The sequence below is a fragment of the Parasteatoda tepidariorum genome, chromosome 4 (assembly GCF_043381705.1).
Source record: "Parasteatoda tepidariorum isolate YZ-2023 chromosome 4, CAS_Ptep_4.0, whole genome shotgun sequence".
Taxonomy (NCBI): domain Eukaryota; kingdom Metazoa; phylum Arthropoda; class Arachnida; order Araneae; family Theridiidae; genus Parasteatoda; species Parasteatoda tepidariorum.
The window spans coordinates 2,671,549-2,695,602 of NC_092207.1; the positions used below are offsets into that span (position 1 = coordinate 2,671,549).

Below are 24,054 nucleotides of genomic sequence, written 5' to 3' on the forward strand. Positions count from 1 at the left end.
TTTACATTTAAAACTAAAAATTTGCTTATTTTTAAATAAAATAATTAATACTCAAATTGTTTAAAAGATGATATGACAAGGAAGTTTTTTATTTTATTCAGTCATCTATTTATATATTTTTTTTTCATTTTTTTTATTTTATTAAATTAAATGCACATGTTTAAAATAAAAACAAAACTGTCAAAATTTCATATATAGCTTCGATTTGCAATTTTAAGAAATTGTTTCGACTTTGATTTTAAAATTTAAAAGCCTTATTAATTAAAAAATTGAGAAGCCTTATTAACTTTAAACACATAATAACAACAAAAATCAAGGAGTTAAAAATAGGAACAAATATGATCAATAAACAATAAAATCATAAGCTAACTAAATAAGTTAATTTAGTGCACGAAATATAATATTACAAGTTAAACATATTTCATATTTAAGGGAAACATGGAAAATTTGGTCATGCAGGAGTTTTAAACAATTTTTTTCTTGTGTTCAAACATTTGTTTAGCTGATGATCATTTGATTTCAATGCTCTATTAAACAAAATCTATGTTGTTTCTGTCTATTAGCAGTAAGTAAAATTTAAATAGAATTACATTTTTTATCTCAATTTCATCCAGAACTGACCAAATGAAGAGTTTTGGCAGACAGGCCAGTTAAAGAGGGAATTGAATAGTGGCCCGCCATTTAAATAAATAAACAAAAAAAATTCACAATGTATATATAAAAAACTGAGCAAACCTTTCACGTTTTCTCTAACCACAACCAAAATTGATATAATAAAAACATTTGCTTACCGCCAACGTGAAAGATTTATGTCTTCTTAATATCCTACGAAAATTTGAGATAAAAATTCCAATTCACGGATTCTCTTACGATTATTTTGAAAAATAACAAAATAAAATCAACTACAAAAATTAAGTAAATTAAACAATTAGGCTAGTTGAAACATTTAGGACGATTCAATGAAAAAAAAAAGCTTTTACAATAAATTAGAAAAAAATATCTAAATTTTCTAAGAAAGAAAATTTAGAATTGAAGGAGGCCCAATTTAACAGGCACTATGGAAATCTCAAGACAGAGTGACCCAAAGGAATTCTAACAAGACCCTACCCCTATTTACAGCCCTAGAAACTTTTTCTTCCTAGAAATTTATGAGCAGAAATTAGACAAAAGGGTGTTTCTGTGGATATCTGATATTTCCGAAGTTAGGAAAAAAGAGCCCCAAGGCAATATAAAGAAGCTAAAAACATTTTCTCATAGTGTAAAGTGAGAAGGCTATTTGACAACTCTGTCTGTGGGTGGTAGCTATGAAGGTGGGGATATTTTCATTAGTGGAAAGAGCGTTTTATTGCTCTTTTAGTTAGAAAAGTGAAGAGTAACAATTATTTTATATTTGTAAATACTTCAATTAGATTTTGAAAAGCATTCGACAATGTAAGTTGGGGCCCTCTTAAGTTATAAATAATAAATGAGTTGGAATTGAAAAAAAAAAACAATTAATGCAATGAGATTTTAGACTTTTCGGGGGCCCCATCAGAACTCGGGGCCCTGGGCCAGGGCCCATCCTTAAAAACGGCTCTGATTAAGGGGTACGAACTTTGGATCGCTCTCCTGACCAAACCCCCTATATTTTGAAGGTTAAGAATCCAAATGTGTAAAAAAAAATGCATGTTTATTCAGAGGAAGTACGTTTTAGTGTCTGATTTCGTAACTTAATTACTAGTTAGCACTAATTAATTAACATATTTGAGGTCACCCCTAGGAACCACTAAGATTGACACTTAGTTCGTGAAAATCCGATCATTAGAACAAAAGTTATTCAGGGTGATTCGTTTTTTTTTTTTTTTTTTTTTTTTTTTTTTTTTTTTTTTTTTTTTTTTGCGGACTGTACATCATCTTCACAGCTATTTTTAAAACCATTTGTGATAGTTTTTAGAGACACATTTCTCCAGGCAAAACAGTAATTCTGATAACATCTAACATCTTTATTTTTGAAAGAGAACTTTTTTTATCGATGCCATACCAACGGTTTTATATAGTTCACTTAAAAACTCTCAATTATCCTTTGGTCCACTGGTTACAATTTTGAAGTGAAAATGAATTTCTATTCCTAGCTTTCTTACTTATGTTGAAAAGCTAACCCCTGGTGGTCACTCCACATTTACTGCCAGAATCATTGCATTCCTTTCTAGTTAAGGAAGTGCAGCAGGGATAGTAATTGAAATTCCAAGAAACACCCCCAACCTGTTCATCCCTACTTCCTGTGGGTTCACAAATTCATCTCTGTTTGCAAATTCTACCGATAAAGTTTTGATATTTGGACTCTAATATTAGAAATTCGAGAAACTGAGGTTCTGAAAAAAAAAAGTGACATAAAAATGGAAAATACATTGATTTTAGACAGTAGGGAAATTTAGAAATATAGAGGTTTTTGAGATAAACAGGTTCAACGGTACATACAACGAAACTTTTGTACTGATTTTGTTTTATAAAAATTACATGCTGCATAAAATGCATGGCATATAGAATAAAACTGCTTCTTTAAAAAACTATGTGCCTATCAAACATTTCTTTCACGCTGCGTCTATATCAGTAGTGTGAGATATAAGGCAAAATTAATAGTGACCACCTTCCACAGAATATAACAAATGGCGATTAAAAAAAATGTTGCCAGTCGCCACTTTTATCATCAAAAATGCACTATGTGTGCCATTTTTATTATAAATATAGAATTGCTATGAATATTTTATAATATTCTGAAATGACTTAATTTCAAGCGTGCCTTTTTTTTCTTTCCCCTTTTCTTTATTTGAGAAATGAACCTTGTAATGTGAAGTTTTAAGTTATTAATGTCAAGTTTTTTAATCCTAATGTCCACTGTTAAAAATGCTATGACTGGCCAGTATTTAAAATTTCCTAATTTTGTCCTATAGTATGTAGTAAGCTTTTTATTGATAACTTCACTGGGAAAAAGCTTTAAAAAATCATATATTAGATCATTTTATGTCATAATATATAGTCAAATTAATAACTGTCTCTGCAAATATTTGCCTCAACTTTTTTTTTGTAATCAAAGATAGAAAAAATGTTCAATCGTTTCTGTTATGTAACAAGCTCTGTTTGTTTCTTTGTGTGAGAGAGACGACAAGCGCATTTCAAAATCGATATTTTAGATTTGAAATTTAGTTGTAGCAAATATTTATGTTTGGTATAGTCTCGGTTAGCATCGCTACATTACAAAATGAAAAGATGACTAGTTGTCCATTATACGGTATAAATTTCTTTTTCACACTTATTTCAAATGACAAAAGCAAAACAAAGATTAAATAATTTGTGCAAAATCAAAATTTTAAAAGCTTAGTACAGTCGGGAACCGATTATCCGGAACGATCGGGACCATCGCTATTCCGGATAACTGATTTTTCCGGTTTTCTGAATCGCTACAAAAAGCAGTTTTTTGTATTGTTAAACCAAACTAAAAAAAAAATTTTGAAAATAATAATCTTAAAAAGAAAAAACGATGAAGTAATGCACTAATGATTATTTCCATAATGATGGTAAGGTAAACATCTTTCAAAAAATAAAGAAAAATCCTAAAATCTTAAGAGGAATTTTTTTTTTTTTTTTAAAAATGGCGGGAAAATTTATCGAGTTTCGTTCCGGTTTTCTGATTTCCGGATAACGGGTCCTGTACTGTATTTTCTTTCAAAGAGTTATGTTTCAAATTTGAACCTTGAATTTTTCGTCAACATGGAAACTTTTCCATCATCATTAAATTAAACTGTGTATGAGGGGCATGAAAAGTGTAGTGGATAGAGAAAGAAACTTCCATTTTCTACAATGATTTAATGTAGCAAATGTACAACTGCTGAATAGTTGCTACAATGTTTTTTTTTTTTACCCGCTCACAACACACCTGAAGAATGGATTTATAATTGAAGTGGCCATTCTCAGATTATTTATTGCAATGATATATGCTTGTACAACTTTATACAACAGGGAGAGAAAAACCATTTTCGTTTTTTATTATTACAGGAATAGCACAAGGGGGAAAATAAAGTTTCTTTGTTTCACAAAATTAAGAGCGCTCAGTTTAGCCATACAGTGACTTGTTAAAATCAAAAATTACTGCCACATCTGCCAAAGAATCTAAAAATAAATTGGCTTAGAATTATGTTACAACTGCACAAAAGTATAGATTTTAACATTTTTGTATGATAAAATTCTTAGTTTACATTTTTAATAAAAAATTGACATGTAAGCTTATTCAATGAAAATAGATGCCAACTAATAAAGAGGTATAAGAATATTTCTTGCGAGAATATAAGTAACTGAGAAATAATATTTAAAAGGAAGTATTTCATTTAATGAACTTCTTAAAATGATTGAGTAAGTTACCACATTAGTCCAACACATTAAGTGTTAAAAATATCTCAATAATTAACTAGTCAAAGAGTGATACTTCATTAAAGAATATGAGCACTCATTTGGAGATATGAAGTAGTTTTAAAATCTAAATTTTAATATGAATTAGTCAGTTAAAAAATTTCCTCCTTAACTGTGCCATTAGATACAATTTGGTAATTTTCAAAAATAATTTTGTGAATTTCATTGGAGGCACCGTTGCACACTAATGTTAAAATTTTCAAAGTAAGATTAAGATTTCTACAATTTTGCACTATTAACAAATTATTCTTCCATGTCAGAGATGCCACCCACAGATACTTTAGCTTGATAGAAGAATCATAAGCCCCATTCCAAAGGTGACATTTTTACAACAAATTGTTCTTTAGTTTAGTTCCAGATAATTTTCCAGAATATTCAATAGATAACAGCCCAATAAACAAAAATCTCTCATTGCTAATATGGAAGTTGTGTTTTTCTTCTTCTTTCAAAACTGTCGCTAGACAAATTTGGCTTCAAGTTCTATAATCTTCCGGCCATTCATGTACATCATATAATTAAAATTCCCCTATTTTGGATAATTTATAAATATTCTTCCTTAAAAGCTTTAACAATGATTTTTTTATTTTATTCAAGTTCATAATCTGCAAAAACTTGGACAGTTTCACTCCTGGAATAGAAAGAAATGAACTATTTCCTTAACCTTTTCACTAATAATGTTTGAAATTTATCGATAGTCACACACAAAATTGAAAGTTGTATGAACACCTGCAGAAAATAAAGTGAAATATAATTTCAAAAATATTTCATTTTTGTTATTGTTCAAAGAAATCAACAACAAAGTTTAATTCATTTTAAAAATATTATTCTGTGAAATATTTTGAAAGCAATATTCTACCCTTCTTCTAGTTTTATTTACTTATGTTGTTAGAAGTAAAATTAGTTAAAAAGAATTAAATTTCCATACCCGTACTGTTTTAAGTTATTTAAATTTCTGAAATTTGGATTTTTTACAGCTTATACAAGAGTTTCGTAATTCTATAATCATATAGTTCATGTTCTACAGTCATAACGCTGTTGCCGGCATCCATGCGACAATATAATGGGTAAGTGAATAAAATGCGAATCTCTAATACATATAGTACTCTTAAATATTTTTTTTTTTATATTGTATTTTAGTACTAAAAGAATTAACATAGTTGGCACCACTGAATTTAAAAATTTTCTAACATGTTGTTTTCATCATATAAAAAAAACTTAACTGTGATGCTATACTAAAAAAAAAAAAATTTACAAGGTTCAGACAAGCATACACAGAAATCTATGATTTCCTAATCGTCACAATTTTAGATTCTTTAACATATAGATAAATACAGTAGCATTCAAAAGTAATATGCGATTATCAAAGAAAACACAAGAAATTTTACAAGATTTGTATAGTAAGTTATAAAAAGAAAGTAAACAGAAAAATATGCTCTTTTAGGGGACATATTTCACAGAGTTAAGAATGTTTCTCTTTTTGGTTAATTTTATAAAACAATTAGCATTAAAACATAAATTACTTACAATGATGAAAGTAATCCAAGCCCAATTTTTAAACAATTAAATTTCAATCAAAGCTTAAAATAAGAAATAACAACTGGCAAATAAATTAAACATTTTTCATTATTAAAATTATTTTCTTTGGTTATATTCCATGCAAATTGGTTTATATTTTGGATATCAAACAATTATCTAAAAACATATTTAAATAACTGAAACACTAACATATGAATTAGAGGTAGCCACACGTATATAGAATAATTTTCGAGTAGCTTAGTTTTTGGAGTAAATTTTATTAATAATCAAAATTCATGAAGAAGATTTTTATGACTACTGTATTTTTGGAGACGGCAGTTGTTAGATTAGGTGTTCCCCAACAAAATTTTTAAAAAATTTGTATCTGTGTCCAGCTGGTGGCAGTTCTCTTTACTCTACCATTTCTTTTGTTCCACCACCTGAGATGTGATCAAGGCACTGCTGAGGAAGATACTATAAATTTTTATTATTTTTATTTTCCCCTTTTTATTTTACTTGTGACTTACATTACTCAGGTATGAAAGACATTTAATAAATAAAAAAAAAGGATGGGGATGTGCCTAGAATTATTTTTTTTTTCACCATCAAAACAAATCATATTACAGGTCTGTACAAATGAGGCCAGCTATCTCCAAAATTTGATTCATGCTCTTAAACGCAATTAAGATTAATTTCATCATAATTTTTAAAAACTTATGCCTTTTCTTTACTTTATGCAATTGTACTTAAATAGTAATGCAACTTATATTTTAAATGCACAATTCTGGAGATCCTGGACATGTTACAAAATTGAAGAGACCATATGATTCAATATATTCTAACATTTCACATTTTGCGAAATGTCTAGAATAGATTTGAAAATTTGATCTAGGTTTCATAACAGCAATATTTTTGGCTGAAATATGTTACATAAGTAAAATAAATATCAACATTTGTTTTGTTTTTTTGATTGAAACAAATACCAATGATTTTTAATTGCTGAAGGTTACAATTTACACAAACGACAGATATAGCAAAATATATATTACAAGTTATTCACAGAATACAAAACAGCAGGATCATAACAGCAATTCTTTACCAGGAAAAAGATACAAAATAGTACGTTAAGCAAAAGTATCGAACCAAAAAAAGGTAAAAATTCCCGCTTTAAAATAGCTAGATACAGATGATACAATTATGTGTAATCCCAATTTTTAACTTATTTAACAGCTAAAACACAACAGATGATGGCTATACAATTTTTTTTCCCTTTACGCTCTTTAAGGACTACAGCATGAGACAGACCTAATTTATCTACAGACTTTGACTGTCGCGGCCGGAAACAGTATTTGCCTGAGTAATTATTTCCTTCTTTTCATTAAATATCTTATATTAACCAATGCATTTGAGATGATAATGTAATTCTGGGTCTACATCCTTTCCTGTAACAAAATAAATAAGCTGCCCGTTTGAAAATAGTTGGTTATTTACAAAAGGCTTGCATTACTAAAACTGCACAACAGTAAACATTACTGCTCTTCATAATTTACTAATATACCAGCCATAAATATTACACTAGCAACCTCTAGTTTGTTTGTTGTTTTTTTCTCTTTAAGTACACGCGAACACCATATTCATGTAGGAATGTTGAGGTCTACAAAAAGCAGCAACATATCAAAAATGTATGAAAGTAGACGACATATGAGTGAATTAATACCAATGCAAATGAGAATAGTTTTTTAACCCTTTTATGATTTATTTTTTTTTAAAGTTGAATTTTGGAAGCTTATAAATAAAATTTGAAAACATATTTTCTTACCTTTAAGATAAAAGAAAATTAATAAATTTGGTACGATTTTAAAAATGTTTAATCACTGAAGTATAAAGTAAAATTTTTATTTAGCGATTGTACTCCAGATTCAGAATAAAATGTGATTACCATTAAATGGACATCACTAAAAACACATCACAAATGATAGTAAAAATATGAACTTAAAATAACACCACACTTACTAAAATTAAAAAAAAAAAATGGGAATTATGATTTAAATAAATAAATTTGCTTTTATACAGGGGCTGCGTCATAAAACTGCTCAACATTTATATTTTTTTTTTATCTCCCTTTCATTCTTGAAACCACAATCATAATCACAAATGGAAGGAAAAATGTGAAATAATAATAAATATACAGCTGCATCACAGTCACAAACAGTTTTTTTCTTCTTCTTTTATTTGCTCATCACTAAGAATGTTTGCTTTCAGTGTCTGTACTATCTGAGGTAGGGTCGTCGTGCATTCCTCTAGATTTGCTTAATAATTCTAAACTAGAATTTTCACAATTAGTTTTTGCTAAATTTACATTTTCAGAGTCTTTAAGAGGTACACTATTGACAGGACTCGACTGCTGCCTGTCTCTAAACCCTTCCTTGTCGCTGTCCGGATTGTCAAAACTTTCCATCTTGCCGTCGTCCAGGTCGTCGTAGTCGTCTTCGTGATTACCCATCAGAGACTTGAGGCTCTCGTCGTCGGTCTCCTGCCCGTCCGTGAAGTGGTTCGGAGGTGGCACCTTGCTACCGGGGGACGTGTGAGCCTTCGTTAATGACGGTGTGGATGATAAAATACCGTGAGTCGCAGGAGTGGTGACGGTGGCCGTGGATGAGCTGAGACTCGTACTGAGCGAACTCGTGGTGAACAAAGGATTGCTCAACCCCAGACCATTCACCAAACCACTCTGGGTGAACGAGCCAAATGATGCTGGAAGATTGGGAGGAAGCGTGAAACCTCCCAAGCCGAGAGGATTATACAGGAGACCGGGAGGATACAAGAACGGTAAAGAGGACTGCGGCAGATTAGCGTTAGCACTCATGTTAACAGAGGTAGCACTAGATGAGGCGTTTTTACGAGAAGTGTCTTTTTCACTTCGAGATTTGTCAGTATCTTTGCTATGTTCTTTAGATGAGGGAGTTCCCGCCAAACCAGACGATCCTTGAAGCCCAGGAAAGTTAAATCCTGGGAAACCAAAAAGGGGATTTGTCAGCCCCATGCCGGCCAGACCACCAAAAGGCAAAAATATTGGATTTGTGGTAGTACTAGAAGTGGAGGGCGTAGTGGTAGTGGATGACACATTGGATTTAGGAGGATCCATAAAAAACTTCATGTTAGGAAAACCACTCAACATTCCAGTATTGGCAAAATTCAAAGGATTCAAACCAGTCGACGGGAAAGACATGGTAGTGACGGGAGGTACAACATTTTGATGTGCACTAGCCAGGAGAGAAGCGGCTGTTCTGCGGCCTCTTTTCTCTGAAGGCGTGACTATGCGTTTAGACATGTTGTTGGGAAGGTTACCCTGCAATTAACATAAAATTAAGAATATGAAGAAAAAAATATTTAAATAAACAACTTTCATGCACATAAAATTAATAAAACATCCAGAAAATTTTCTAATATAGAATGGAAAAAAATAAATAAATCTAAGTTTGTTTATACAACAATTGTTTGTTTTTTCTGTTCAAGGCAAGAAAGCATTTCAAATATTTAAAAAAGAAAAAAAAAATCATTCTTTTGGCAGGCATTGTGATTCTATAAGCATGCAAAAGAAAGAGTATTTTCGGACAAGGGGGAACAACAAAGTGTCATGCAAAGCAAAAAAGCACCTTTTCGCGGACTAAAGGTCCCCATTTCGGATCAACGTCGAACATAGGATTTTTGTCCAACCATTCAGCAAGGTACTTCAAAGGAGGAGCTTTGCTTCCAGTTATCTGTATCAGATGTTAGGGTGAAGAATTAGCAAAAAAGTTAAATTGTCAGCATGTTTCATTAGTAAAAGAAAAAAAAAAGACACAAATAACCAACTACATTAGAAATTTTAAGTAATGCCACTTACAACTGGAAAATAACATTAACAATTTGTACATAAAATACACCATGCCGTGAAAAGCGCAAACATAGTTAGATCATTTGTAAATATGCATGTTTCTTTTAAATTTATATGATGACTAAAACTAAGCAGGGCAATGTTGATGAGAACATATTCAAATACAATTGCCAGGAAGGAAACACAAATTAAAATGAGATTTTACAAAAAAAGAAGCGTGCAAAGCAGGGATTAAAAATAAACTAAGCGGCTAAGGATAAACCACACACTTAAGCTTCTGTAAAAAGGAAAAAAAGGAATGATCTTATTTATATTGTTTTATTTCAAATTAATTTCCTTGTGCTTTTTTTTTTCTGCTAAAAGAAACAATAAAATGACATCACTTTCAGAGAAATAGAAAATTAGTAAGATAAAATAAATTTAATCAGCATGTAATTCTTAAGATTTTTGTCACAACAACATATAATATTCAACTTTCATAATTATTTTATTAGCTATTTGAGTCTGTAATATTAATTTTCTCCAGTAGATTCAGATAATGAAAATAATTTAGAAATAATTTTCCTGATAATTAAGATTCAACATTTTTAAAAATTACTCGTTTGTTTATAAAAATTAGAGAATTATTCACTTGTTTTACTAACTTTCATATGGGTAAAAAAATCTTGCCATATTAGCTATCTTTTAAAAGGAATTTTTTAATTTCTTTTTTAATTACTTGTGCATTTTGAAATCCAGTAATTTCTTTCAGCAAGATAGTACACATTAAAGTTTTCTTTTACAAAAGCAAACAAACTATGGCTATTTTTATTTTTCATGTCAAAAGAGCACAAAAAACAGCCATCCTCTGAATATCAATAACAGATTTCTAACAAGGCAATTCAACTGAATGATTAAAAAGAGCTATAAATTACAAAAGCAATAGATTTGTAAGAACATAAAAATTCGTAGAACAAAGTAACATCTCAAACCAGATGCTTTTCATGACATGCCTGCTCGTCATAAATTTCTCCCTTAGGACTCAATCAACTAAGAGCTTGTTTGTATCATCTTATAGAAAATCATCAACCTCAATTTTTTTTTTAAGATTCAGTGTTTGTGTTCTTTCTCTCTCTATATATGTATACATATATAGTTAATTATAATAATTGTATATATACATATACAATTATACAGTGAATCTTAGATAGCTAAAAAATAATTAGAATTAACAGAAACTCAATTTTATCCAAATATCCTAATAAACTGTTAAGTACTTTCAAAAAATCAAATGTTGTTTCAAAATCTTCAAATGTTCTTCATGAAAATCTTCGAATACTCAGAACATTATAAAACATCTCTCATTTCAAAAATAAAACAGAACTAAAAAATTTTGAGCAAAAGGGAAAACAGGTCCACCAAGTAAGAAAGAATATTGGATTTAATCACTTACACTTTAACATGACAAGAAATTATATATACATTCATACATGCATGCATATATATAAATATACGCATATACACACACATTCATCAGCATAGATATATACAGAGGAAAGTCCCATATCCGGAATCATTGGGAGTCCGGCATGTCCGGAAAATAGATTTTAAGGTCTTACAGTAATCAAACAGCAAAACATTTATTCAATCAAATGTAACAAAAAGCTGATAATTAATGTCAGTTATAATCAACGACGAATAAATCCACTTGGTTTGGGTGGTTGCCTTATTTTTGCTACAGATTTCCACATGGTTTTTAAAATCTCTATTGTGCTAATATGCCATTATAACAAGCTGATATTTCTGAATCACTTATTTTAGTTAGTATTGATCATTTCTCAATTAGCGACAATTCCACAATAAATCTCCTTAGCTTTGAAGATTGTTTTTCGGTAGTTATTAAAACGGATTTTCACTTGGCTTTTAAAAATCCAACGTTTTAATATAGTATTATTTCGTTTGGTATGATACAATATTATTCATTTCCACTCAATTATTGACGATTCACTCACCATTTCACGTAGATTCACAATAGTATTATTGTCAGTTATTTCTGTGCATTTTGATGGTTTTTAATAATGCATTATCACAAAAGGAAAATTTCAAACTGCGCATTTGTAGAATTACTTTTTGATGCACTTGTTTCATCTTATTATCCACCTAACATTTTCAACAGATTGGAATTTCCACATAGTTTTTAAAATTTTAATGTAATGTTGTTGCGATCCGCAAATTCTGAATTTTGCTTTTGGATGATAATCATTTAATAACTCGCTTTAGTCGCAACTTTTTCATTTCGAACCTCGCTTTTGAAAAATAATAATTTAATAACCCGCTTTAGACAGGACTATTTCATCTCGAATCACACTTTTGAATAATAATTTAATAACCAGATATAGGTGGTGAGTTTGCGAACTGAAAAACAGCACTCTCTTCCTGGTAAAAAAACGAACAGTTGTCCGTCCAATTCTTGATGTCTGAAACCCAAAGGGAATGACATAATTGTGGGGAAGGAAATTTAGAAGAAATTTCAAGAAAATGTAGAGAATGAAAGTTTCTTCAAGTCAGTCTCTGCTAGACTGATTGCAGGGAAAAATAGACTCATATTAGTAGTTTTTTTCCCCCCTTCATTTATTTACTTATATATTTTTTTATTCTCGTAAACGAAATCAGATGGAACGAAGGATTTCATTTTTTGCTTCCATTTACAAGGGTGGTAAGGAAGTTTTAGAAAGATACGTCACTATGCTTTACTATATAAACATCATTTAAAAAAAGTGAATAGAAAATAAAAATGTTTAATTGGAATACAAATTTTTTTTTTCCATTAAATTTTGAAGAAGAAATGTGGTTAAGCTGTAATGTATCATTTTATTGCCATTCAGAAAACCAAGAAATTCAGACTTCAGTGATAGTAGTCCTCCCCAGATAATTTGTTCTTTTCAGTATAAAAAATTAGTTACATTTTCATTGCAATTACTCAAAGGGTATTTTTTCCTCAGGAAATTCAGACATCTGGGATAGCAGTCGTCCTCAGATGACTGATTTAGTTGGTTTAAATCGATGGTTTTTCTTTAAAACTGATTAAAAACATGATTCTAAATTGATTAAAAACATCAAATAATTTAAATCATGTGAACACTGTTTTCCACTATTCAAATATAAGTGACATGTAAAATTGATTATGTTACAGTAATAGTTTAGTTGAGCATTAGGGATATCATGAAGAAATAGAAGGTTACCTTTTTTCCAGTAAGCCTGTTGATAACTGAAACATTCTCCTCCCCCGTGACCTTATCGTAATCCAGTTTGGTAGGATCCAATCGTGGTCTCCTTCCCCTTCTCCTACCTTCGGGTAATTCCAACAATTCAGTCTAAAAAAAATAAAAAAAAATAGGCATTTTAAAAAATTTTTTTTCGTTTATGAGGCCCTACCAAAATAAGTAAAAACATTTTCAAATATATTTGTTTCAAAGCCTTAGTATAGTTTGTCTATATAAAGGAATCCCATAGCCATTCGTCTGGAGTGGTGGCTGTGACTATGGTTACAAGGTTTAACTATTTAGAGTAGTTGGGTCATTATTTAAGACAGGTTTTGACTCGGGTCAGCAAGAGAAAAGAAATCAGGGGAGAAAGAAGCTCCCTACTTTGAAATGTGGCTTTTCTTGTTTCCATAGCAGCAGACAGTCTCAAGACTTTGTAGCGAGAGGAGACTAAACTATACCCAAGATATGTGATGTTGAGATAAACAATATGGATAAACTGGGTAATCTAAATTATTGAACAAGATAATTTTGATCAAGATAATTTTGCAAGATTTTGGAAACTGATTCCCCAGGGCCCGGATATTGGTTTCCCCCCCCCTACTAAAAGGTCTTATTTGAAATAATATAAATCTCCCATTTAAAGATATAATACATAAAAATATTTTATGAATAAGAAAAGTAATACAATTAGTAATTGATTCCTTAAATATTTGAAAGCTGATTTTATCTCTACAGGTAATGTAAAACAAGCATCACTGAAAACTGAAGTGTAAATATGTTACTAGCTGTTAAAGAATTTAAAAATGAAATATCAGCTATAGTATAACTCTAGAATAACAAGAAATGATTGTGTTCCCACCAGGAAATATAATAAATTATTTTAAAAAAGTTTTAATTTATTTCTAACGAAAAATACTACTTTAGTCAAACCCCCGTTTAACGAACCCCTATTTACCGAATTTTGCGATTTAACGCATTTTATGAAGTAGATTTATAGGAAACAATCATTAAAGACTCTGACTATCTCTAAGACTAAAGAATCCCCATGTTAGTAAACCTATTTTCAACTGTGTCCTGGAAAACTATCTTGGTTATTTATCATAAGAGTGAGTGCAACCACATCAACGAGCAGCCAATTTAGTATTTAAGATGGAAATAACAAAATAGATACCAATAATACATTTTATACTGAAGAATATAATTTTCCCTATGCTTTAAAGAAATTACATAAATTCCTTCCCCAAAGCTTCAAAAAATAAAAGTATTTCCACCACACAAAACATGTTCAACAAATGGAGATATTCAATAATAATTTAGATGAAGATTACCGACTATCTTTAATGTATGAACAAAAATAACTACACCATATCACTTTGCTGTAAAAAAAAGTATGTTTTAAGTCTGGCAGCATATCAGCCTGCAATCTGTCACAATACCAGATTCTATATAGCTGGTCAGCTATATAGAAGGTCAATGTAAGTCATGACCTTACTTCAGACAGATACAGAATTTAATGAATAAGTTGCCCTGAAGTTAAGGAATGTTAGAATGAATTCTGCATTTACTTTTAAATATTTTTAATACTTTATTTTGGATAATAACATTAAAATGTTTTGAGATTTTATTCTTTGTCCATCTATACATTTCAGCAAATCAACAGAATTTTTACATTGCTGTGAATTTCAAGAAAGAACCTTCCTATTTTTTAGAACAAGCCATCCCTATAATGCATCTAATCATTTTATTACAATTTAATAGATTATAGATTGAATTTTAATTTTGTAACTATGTTATAAATATCACTCAAATTTTTCAAATATAGTAAAATAATTATTTATTAATTTTGTCTTCTATAAGCTTAAATATGACATAAAAATATTAATATTATATTTTTTAGAAAAAAAAAAGATTCATAATTTTTAGTCTTTTAAAAAATGTTGAAAGAAATGCGTTTATTTTTTTCATTTTGAGAATTTAAGAAACAATTCTTGATCATATTTTATTGTATACAGTTTTGAAAATAAAATTTTTTTATTGTTCTTAACATTAACTATTAAACTTAGTTCAAAAACATTAAAAAAATTTTAAAAAATAATTTTTTATAAAAATACTAAATATTTTGCAGAACCCTCAAAATTATTCAATAATTAAAATAAATATTAGCTAAGTATATGCATAAAACATACAGGTTATATATATATTGAATAATTTTACTAATTATTATGTTTTTTGCTTTTATTTGAATATATTTCTTGATTAAAAATATTTTAGCAATTTAATATATTAAGAGGCTTCACTGAACTGTTTCTCATTCCTTATTATTATTACTTTTCTTAGAAATTAATATTTTCCACAAAAATCAATTATTGTAGTAGTAAAATGAACTACTTTTATAAACAGAAGTAAATATACTAGCCCCTTATTCCACACTTCCAGCACAATTTTTGCCTTTCCTAAACAGCATAGTCCCATAATCAATCTCTAACGAGATAAAAGATTTCGCCATTCATTTAGCAACCTGGGAGAGCTTCATATCGCATTCTAATTCAGCAGGGTAATAATGGAGAGAATTTCACGATAAATTTCCATCTAAATGAAGTTGATATAACGGATAGTAAAATAATTCAAGTTTGCCACTCAAATCTGGAAAAAAATCCCCGTGTTTTCCCTGTACATATTGTACACAATATATTAAGAAGAAAAACACAATTGCTGTGCTCTTCTATGAGCTATATTGGGCTAACTATACTAGTTATAATTGCCGGAAAAACTTAAGGAAAAAAGGAACAGCTGAACATACTTAAAACAAATAATGTTATAGTAAATGAACAAGTTTAATATAGCTGAAATACCATCCTTAAATAATCCAAAGATTGCACTTTGAATGGTTACCATTTTCAAAAAAACGAAAATAAGAAACAAAATTCCCTGTATTTTCCCAGTTTTTAGTTTTCCAGCATTTTCCCCATTATTTTAGGTGATTTTTAAATTCCCTGTATTTTACAGGTCTTCCCTGTTCTCACTGTGGAATGGCAACCCTGTAATTTAAATTCAGAAAAAAATTCAAGCCTTTCTTTAAAATTCACTGACTTTTCCAGGTTTTTATCCAAATTTCCCCCCGACTTCTTCAGATTTTTTCAGGATAAAAAAAAAAATCGCTGATAATTCCAGGTGGATGGACACCTTAGATTTATAGAGATAATTCATAAAAAGAGAAGGTGGTTTACATGAGAGGGGAAAGATGACACTGGACTGAATGAAGCCATTGCCGCCGCTGCAGCCGCTACCAAATTAGGATTAGCTGTCACCAATTCTGGATGTTCATCAATCCATTTCTTAAAATCATGGTGCATCAATGAAGACGGATCCAATAATGGGTTATTGCCACCAGAATGTTCTTCAGATTTGGAGCTTGAACCTAAAAACAACACTTTTTAAAATATTGCATTGCTAAACACATACTACAGTAGAAAAAAAATATTTTTCACTTGTAGTTGAGGGGGCAATCAAGGACAGTAGGGTCCAGTTCTTAAACTTTTGTGAAACTTTCAAGAGCTACCTCATTTATATAATAATACACGAGCTTTAAAAAATTAAGAACGTAATCTTTAAAACACATATTCAAATGAGTTACAGCAAATTTAAGACATAATGAAATAATTAACAGTAAAAATTAGCCTTTTTTTTTTTAAATTTTGAAAACTTTGCATATTTTAATAACCTATTTAAAATATCAAACTTTTAAAAACTATAGGAAATGGCTGATAACGCTATAAACTAGTGATAGAAACTATTAAAATCGGAATTTTCAACAGAATGGGTTCTATATTCTTAGTGACAGGGGAGATGAGAGAGAATCAGTAGTATTTGGAATATCTGTATGTTAACAAAGTTACGAAAAATAATAAATATGAAGAAAATTCCAAATGTTGAATATACAGGGTATCTGCTACATTTTAGATCTTCTAATTCATGACTTCTCATGACTAATTCTAAGAATTTTTCATGCCTTAACAAAGTTACCATTTTCTTCGACAAAAACACAACAATACATTTAAAAAAGCATTATAATGACATTTATTAAAACGATAGGTATAACCAAACTGTTACACTCTGCATCTTCATATTTATAGATTTTAAATTTAAAAAAGAGAGTAATAGAGTTTAAGCAATAAAATAGCTGAAAAAAATGCAAAAGCAATTGGTTTCTTTTTGCAGAATTAAATTCTAAAGATACTTTTCTTGTTCTTCGAAAAGGAAAGAAATACTCCTGATTTTACTGTTCTCATTTCAGAACAATAGAAAGCCGCCAATAACTGAATTTTTAATATGCTTTTTTCTTTCATTTTTTGAAAGAACACCATAAATTTTTATAGACAGGGATGAGAGTAGTCAGAAAGTAAAAAAGAGGAAATCCAAAAAACGAAAAAAAAGAAAGAAAAAAAAAGAAGAAATATATATATATATATATAAACAAAAATTTGACAAAAAAGTGCGATTTTTAAACTTGTAANGGGGGGGGGGGGTCCCTTTTTAAATATTAGATTTTTTAGTGACCTAAATTCATGACTTTTCCTGATTTTTTTTTTTAAATACTTAAAAGCATGACATTTTATGACAAATTTTGTACAATACCGAAATTCATGACTTTCTCATTACTTGCATCCAGGTGCGCAGATATCCTGAATACAAAATAAAAGAATTTAAAAAAATTTTGAGGTTTAATAGAATGAAAATACCTAGACTCATTCTTCCCGATAATGATGATGGATTCATAAATGAAGAGTGAGCAGGTACAGGCTGCATATCAAATCCTCGATTTAAAGCTTTTCTCACTGATTCTTCACTGTACTGCAACTGTTGGGAGGACAAAGTTTGTATTATTTACTTCTACAATCAATGGTTATTCACAATTAATATTTTAGTATATTTCACAGTGATGCATTGAAAATACAAAACTAAATTATATAGGAGGTTGTAAACTTCCTCTGTTAATAAAATCCTAAAAGGCACATTTTTTTTTTCTTTAGTAACACAAACCTTTTAGATCTTTTAACTTTACATTTATTTAATGGATTTGGAGCAATTTTACACAGAGAGAATTTTTTATTAAATTCATTGACAAATTTATTCATATTAAACTTATACAAAGCAAACTCCTCTTCAATTTGACTTCTTTACCCCTCTCACTATCACTAGTAGGAGAAAGTATATCACTAGTATCTTAAACCGGGTGCGTAGCCAAATCTTTCAATTTTTTAAGCACTACATACATTAACAAAATGCAAAATAATTTTCCAAGACTTTACATGATCATGATAAAACAACTAGTTTCTGACAAAAAAACTATTTTCTTGATTATATTAGTCACCATTAACAATAAGAGAGATTTTTCGGTTCGATTTCAGAGAGGGGATAATGAAGCCTGAAATTGAGAATATTGTGCAAACCTACCAACCAGGCCCTTGCAGAGAGATTATTGTGAAAATCATGTTTTCTCTCTCCTCGTTTGTAATTTAGAATCGACACGGCAAAGAAAAAAATCTCTTTTTAAAAGATAGAAAATTAAGCACTTTTTACAAACCTCAAATAAAAAAAGCACCTAAAAGGGTTTTTAAGAAACATAAATAAAAAATAAGCACCTTTTACTATTTTTAAAAACGCTATACACCCTGGTGAATTATTTAAAACAAAGATATTCCTCAACAATTTAAAAACAAGCAAATGTTCAAACCTTTTGCATAACTACAAGATAATAACAAACAAAAAGATAATAACAAACCCTCTTTTTCCTAAGTTTAATTTCTTCCTCTTCGACAGTTCTTCTTTCAGAATGATGATGCCTGGAGGAGGTAGAACGAGATTCTTCCATTTCACCATAGTCTTTGTTCTTATCAACTGTCCTTTCAACCATAGAGCCAATATCAGCCAATGGATGGTGTTGCTCTTGCATCAACTGCTGTTGCTTGCGTGCTTGGAGATTTAATGCCAAGGCATCTATTCTACTGCCACCTTTGGCACCCCTCTTCTCCTTGGGTCGTCCTTTAGATGGGTGTGCACTTGGGTTTCCCTGGCTGACGCCACTTGTGCCGCTGGAGGAAGCACTTAAGTCTATTGGAGAAGTGGGAGACCCACCGACATTAGATGGTGATTCCACAGGAGGAGTTACTTTGGCTTTCTGTGGTACTGGTAAAGGAGTAAAAGGGGTAGGTGGTGTAATGTTAGGTTTCACAGAAAGATCTAAAGTCCCAATTGTCGTCGAAAGTCGGGGAGCAGAATTTTGATGTGCAGGAGGGGGTATTGTGGGAGAGACTGTGGGGACAGCCGACGAAGGAGAAGGCACATTCGGTACTTTGCTCTCGACATGATCGTCCCAGATTTTACTCCTTAAAGGTGAAGATGCCAAAAACTGTTGAACATGTTGAAGTTGCTGCTGATGGTGCTGTTGCTGTTGTTGCATGTTATGAGATAGAAGCTGACGGAGTTTAGCTGAAAAAGTTTTTAATCCTTCTTAATAAATTAATTTTGACATAATTAAACAGGCTAAAAGAGCATTTTTAAATAACAACCAACAAATTTAGTGGAATCTATTTAGTCGGGCATCAGAATTCAACAAATTAAGTGAGTGCCATATAGTAACAAGTTAAAAATATTCACTTCATAAAATTACAAGAAAAGAAAAGTATTTTAAATAATCAAGGTTATCTAAAAAAATATAATAAAAAAATCTTACAAATATAGTCTACGCTCTTTAACCTTTTAGTCTGTTTCTCCCATCATAACTGTTACATGAGAAGTCCCGTTTTGTTGTTTAATATACGCCATATTAATATAACACCCATTAAAACGTCCTAACTTAAAATTTATTTCTAATATAGTGACCAACACCTTTTTTTTTTTTCATTTTTTCCCCCCGAAAAATCATGCCAAAAACTGGTGTAAGACATTTTTCCTTCCTTCAAAACTAACTTTTTTTATTGAGAACAAGCCAATCAACAACTAATATCTCAAGAAAACTATTTTATCACTACTTTAATTGCATGTTACTACGCAATAAACATCTTGAGTTCTTTTTGATCTTGAGGATCGCCTATTCTAAGCCTTGGTCAAAAGAATTGTGAAATAGAGATTACTTACCTTTATAGAGAATTTGAAGTGTATATCGCAACATTATACAGGAAACTCTGATTTCCAAATAATCATAACATTACAATATTTTTTAGAATGATTTAATATAATCACCAATCATGCTACTCTTGTTTGAAAAAGAGTCTTCACTTTTTTTTTGTTGTATTGTGAGAGGTTTACTCTGAAGTTAAAACACATGGCATTATTGGCATTCTTTTTTAATTTAAGTTTTGCTCGTTCTCTGGAAGTATGTTATTTAGCGAAAATGGCTGTTCCTAACCAGTATAATACTATATACTTAGAGCAGAAATTAAAATTTTTTAAAAGATGTTGAATCGAAAAATAACACAATTTGCTCCTTTATTCAAGATCATGAAAAGCAGATTGTTTACAAAAATTAAAAATCATTATGTAATTCTACAGGCTGAAAAATAAAGTGTTCTAATTTCATGACCTCATTTTTGAGAAGCAAAATTTTAAACTCTAGAAAAAACACAGAATGAATGTCTATAGTTTGTGCAAAGTATATTCAAGGATCACAATTGAAAAGATTTAAATGTATTCTTGACTTTTAATATATTATATAATGCTTTTACTTTATTGACATAAAAAAGGCAAATTAGTCAGTATTTTAATTCTATTTAAAATATAGCATATTTTTGCCAAAATAAATCCAGCATTTATGAAACATGAGCAAATATTTCAATGTATTTTATGTAATCACAATATAGCAACCTTGCTATATAATCTGTTAACATCTGTTTTTGTTTGAACTAAAAGAAGTAGTTATATTGAGAATTGACTGTACATTTAAAAAAAATTAGAGATTAAAAAAAGGGTACCTCTTTCAGCTTCAATTTCAAATCGTCTGCGTCTTCTCCTACGTCTGTGACGAGAAGTTTCAGCAGCAGGCTAAAAAGTATTATTATTTATTAATTCATTGCATTAAGTCAATTTTTAACGAGAGAAAATATTAATAGCATTAAAATTTATTAATAAGTAAGAAATATAAGATTAGGAAATATATTTAAACATATTGTTTTAGCTAATTTGAAAAAAGTTCCTTATTAATAAGTAAGAAATATAAGATTAGGAAATATATTTAAACATATTGTTTTAGCTAATTTGAAAAAAGTTCCTTAAAATAAAAATGGCACAGTTACAATTAATAAATAGATCTTCAACTGTTTTTTCTTTCTACATTTATTCTTATTTCTGCATTTAATTTCAATTTTTAAAAAATTATAGGGTGGTTTTTAAGAAAAAGGCTTTTTATTAATGAATTTAATTCCTTATACCTACATACTTAATTCTATAGAACAAAGGTGGTAAACTTATTGCAAGTGTATCATTAGATAGGACACAACAGCACGCACATACAAAGTAAATTACTTTTATTCGATTACTAATAATGTAATTTTCAAAAAAGAAAAAAAAATTCCCTATGTTTTCTTTGTACATGTTATACACAATACAGCAAAAGGAAAACACAATCACTGTGCTCTTGTCTCTGAAAAAACTTAATAGAAAAAAGGAACAGCAAAACAAATAATGCTATAGTGAATGAACTAGTTTAATAAAATTGAAATATCATCCTTAAATATCCCATAGATCACACTTTGAGTGGTTACCATTTTTTAAAAGACGAAGATTCGAAACAAACTTACCTGTATTTTCCCAGTTTTTATAGAAAAACTCAAAATTCCCTCTTGTTATTTTAGGTGATTTTTAAATTCCCTGTATTTTCCAGGTTTTCCCTATTCTCCCTGTGGAGTGGCAACCCTGAGCAAACAATTATTAATTAAAGGCTTTTTCAAAAAGAAGGACGAGCATAGGCTCCATTCCAGGAGAAAGCTAGACAGAAGTCATTTTAAAATGTTCCGTCTGTTATGAATCATGTAATTATCTATTAACTTCATATCTGTAGATGCACTAAATTATCAACAGTTCTTCAAGTTTTTATAGGAAATAGAACCTCAATGGAGTGAATTCCGTGTGCACAATAATGAATTTTACAACAGAAAAAAAAGGGGGGGAAAGAATTATCAGAACTTATGGGAACAATGTATACCGATGAAGCATATTTATAATGATATTAAAACATTTACTAGCATTAGAAAGTTTAAATATTTCCTTTTGCTTAGGGGGCACTTTGGATAGTCATCGAGTTTTGCTGAGAAAATATTCTTCAAAGACAGACAAAACACAATTTTCTAAATTTCGATACTTCGAGAAAACAAATTTATTATATTTTTTTTCAATACCTCACATTGCTTAAGTGGGTAATATTAAAGACATTTTTTTTTCTCTGAGTGGCTGGATATTGCCATTTTGAAAATGGAATTCATAGAATTTCTAGAAAAAAAAAACCTATGTAATGACAAGACCTTTATTTTGATAACCTAACAATTCCTTAAAAATAGCGAAAAATTAAAAACATCAAAACTCTTTGAAAGTTGTTTTTTATTGCCATATTGTTTCTGTATTTTTGAACTAAAAAAGTAAATTAAGAAAACATTTCAAAGATAAATTATTTATTTTAAATGGTAAAAAGCAAATTATTGTAAGATTTTGAAAAGAATTAATAAACCTAATTTTTCATAGCAAAAAAAAATTTAAATCTATTAAAATTAATCACCTTATTGCTTTACTGAGTGTCTGATTCTTAATAACAAACTAAAATATTTTTTTAAATAATGTATATTTAATTTACATTTTTGCAAGTTAATAAACTAATTACAAAATATAATTACAAAAATATTTAAATAGTTTTAAAGAATTATTTAATAGTTTAAGTAAGGTGTTATAAATTGATTTTTATAAATTACTAGTTAACTGGCACACTAATCAAAAAAGATTTGCAATCCTTGATCCATTCATGTATTTCTCTTACAATTGATTGATTCTCAAAGAAAATTAGAATAGAAATAGTTGTCAAATATTTCTTCAATATTCTTTGTGCTTTTATTCCTTTGTTTATCATAATACATGTGGGGGTGCTTAGGAAGCCTTTCACGCAACATGCCCATAGATTTTAGTTTTCATAAAAAGTTAAAATAATGCACCCAATGAAAATAAATTTTTAGGAAAAATTACTTTGGTATCATATAATATAATTATAGTTTTTAAAAAATTAAAAAAGAAAAACTTAAGTTAAACTACAATTTATAAACTAAACTATTTTTTGGAAAATTTTCTCCAATTCAACTGATTGCAGCAAAAGGAAAAGTTATTTGTTCAATAATAGAAAAATTTTCAACATATCTTGAAGATCATTTATTTCTGTACTAAAAATATACATTTAAAGCAAAAAATTTCATATTTTATTAAATTACTATAGGGTGCGTAGCCAAATTTTTTAAAAAAAATAAGCACCTCTGGAGCACTTTTCAAGCACTCAAAAAATATTTTTAAGCACTTTGAAAAATATCATAATTAGACAGGGTTGGCAAGTTTTTGACAATTGATTGTTTTATTTACAGTAACGAAGATGATGGCGCGTCACAAACGATGAAATTAACAAGAGAAATGAAATTTTCTATCAATAATAGAGAAAAAAATTTACAACGTTTAGTTGGTACCCGTAACCAGCAAAAATTCGAGAGATTTTTCGATTCTATTACAGAGGGCAGAAAACGAAGTCTGAAATTGAGAATCTCTTGCAAAATGCAGCAGGGTTGTACATGGGAGTCAAAAATCCTTACCACTGAATCCAGCTCATTACGAAAGAGCGGACCCATGAGTATTGCATCAAACATGTAAAACAAATGGTGCTTTTATACATTACAGACCAGCGGTAAGCCGAAATAGATTGGGGTTGCATTAATTGTGAAAACGTTGAATAGG

At 29.6% G+C, this 24,054-nt stretch overlaps 1 protein-coding gene across 17 annotated transcripts in view; it reads right to left on the bottom strand.

Annotated features, from left to right (window-relative positions):
- Nucleotides 1-3,823: 3,823 nt before the first annotated feature.
- Nucleotides 3,824-24,054, bottom strand: part of LOC107439580 (chromodomain helicase DNA binding protein kismet) — a 99,550-nt gene continuing 79,319 nt past the window's right edge. For 14 of the 17 annotated variants that reach the window (XM_071180436.1, XM_043052608.2, XM_071180435.1 and 11 more), the window contains 7 exons: nucleotides 21,051-21,120; nucleotides 18,863-19,569; nucleotides 17,820-17,937; nucleotides 16,308-16,498; nucleotides 13,057-13,188; nucleotides 9,615-9,719; nucleotides 3,824-9,307 (listed from right to left, as the gene is read on the bottom strand). In XM_071180436.1, the coding sequence (XP_071036537.1) occupies nucleotides 8,201-9,307; nucleotides 9,615-9,719; nucleotides 13,057-13,188; nucleotides 16,308-16,498; nucleotides 17,820-17,937; nucleotides 18,863-19,569; nucleotides 21,051-21,120 (2,430 nt within the window). In that variant the 3' untranslated portion in view covers nucleotides 3,824-8,200. The remainder of the gene's footprint in view (nucleotides 9,308-9,614; nucleotides 9,720-13,056; nucleotides 13,189-16,307; nucleotides 16,499-17,819; nucleotides 17,938-18,862; nucleotides 19,570-21,050; nucleotides 21,121-24,054) is intronic. The other 3 variants (XM_071180438.1, XM_071180437.1, XM_043052607.2) reach the window with 1 other exon arrangement.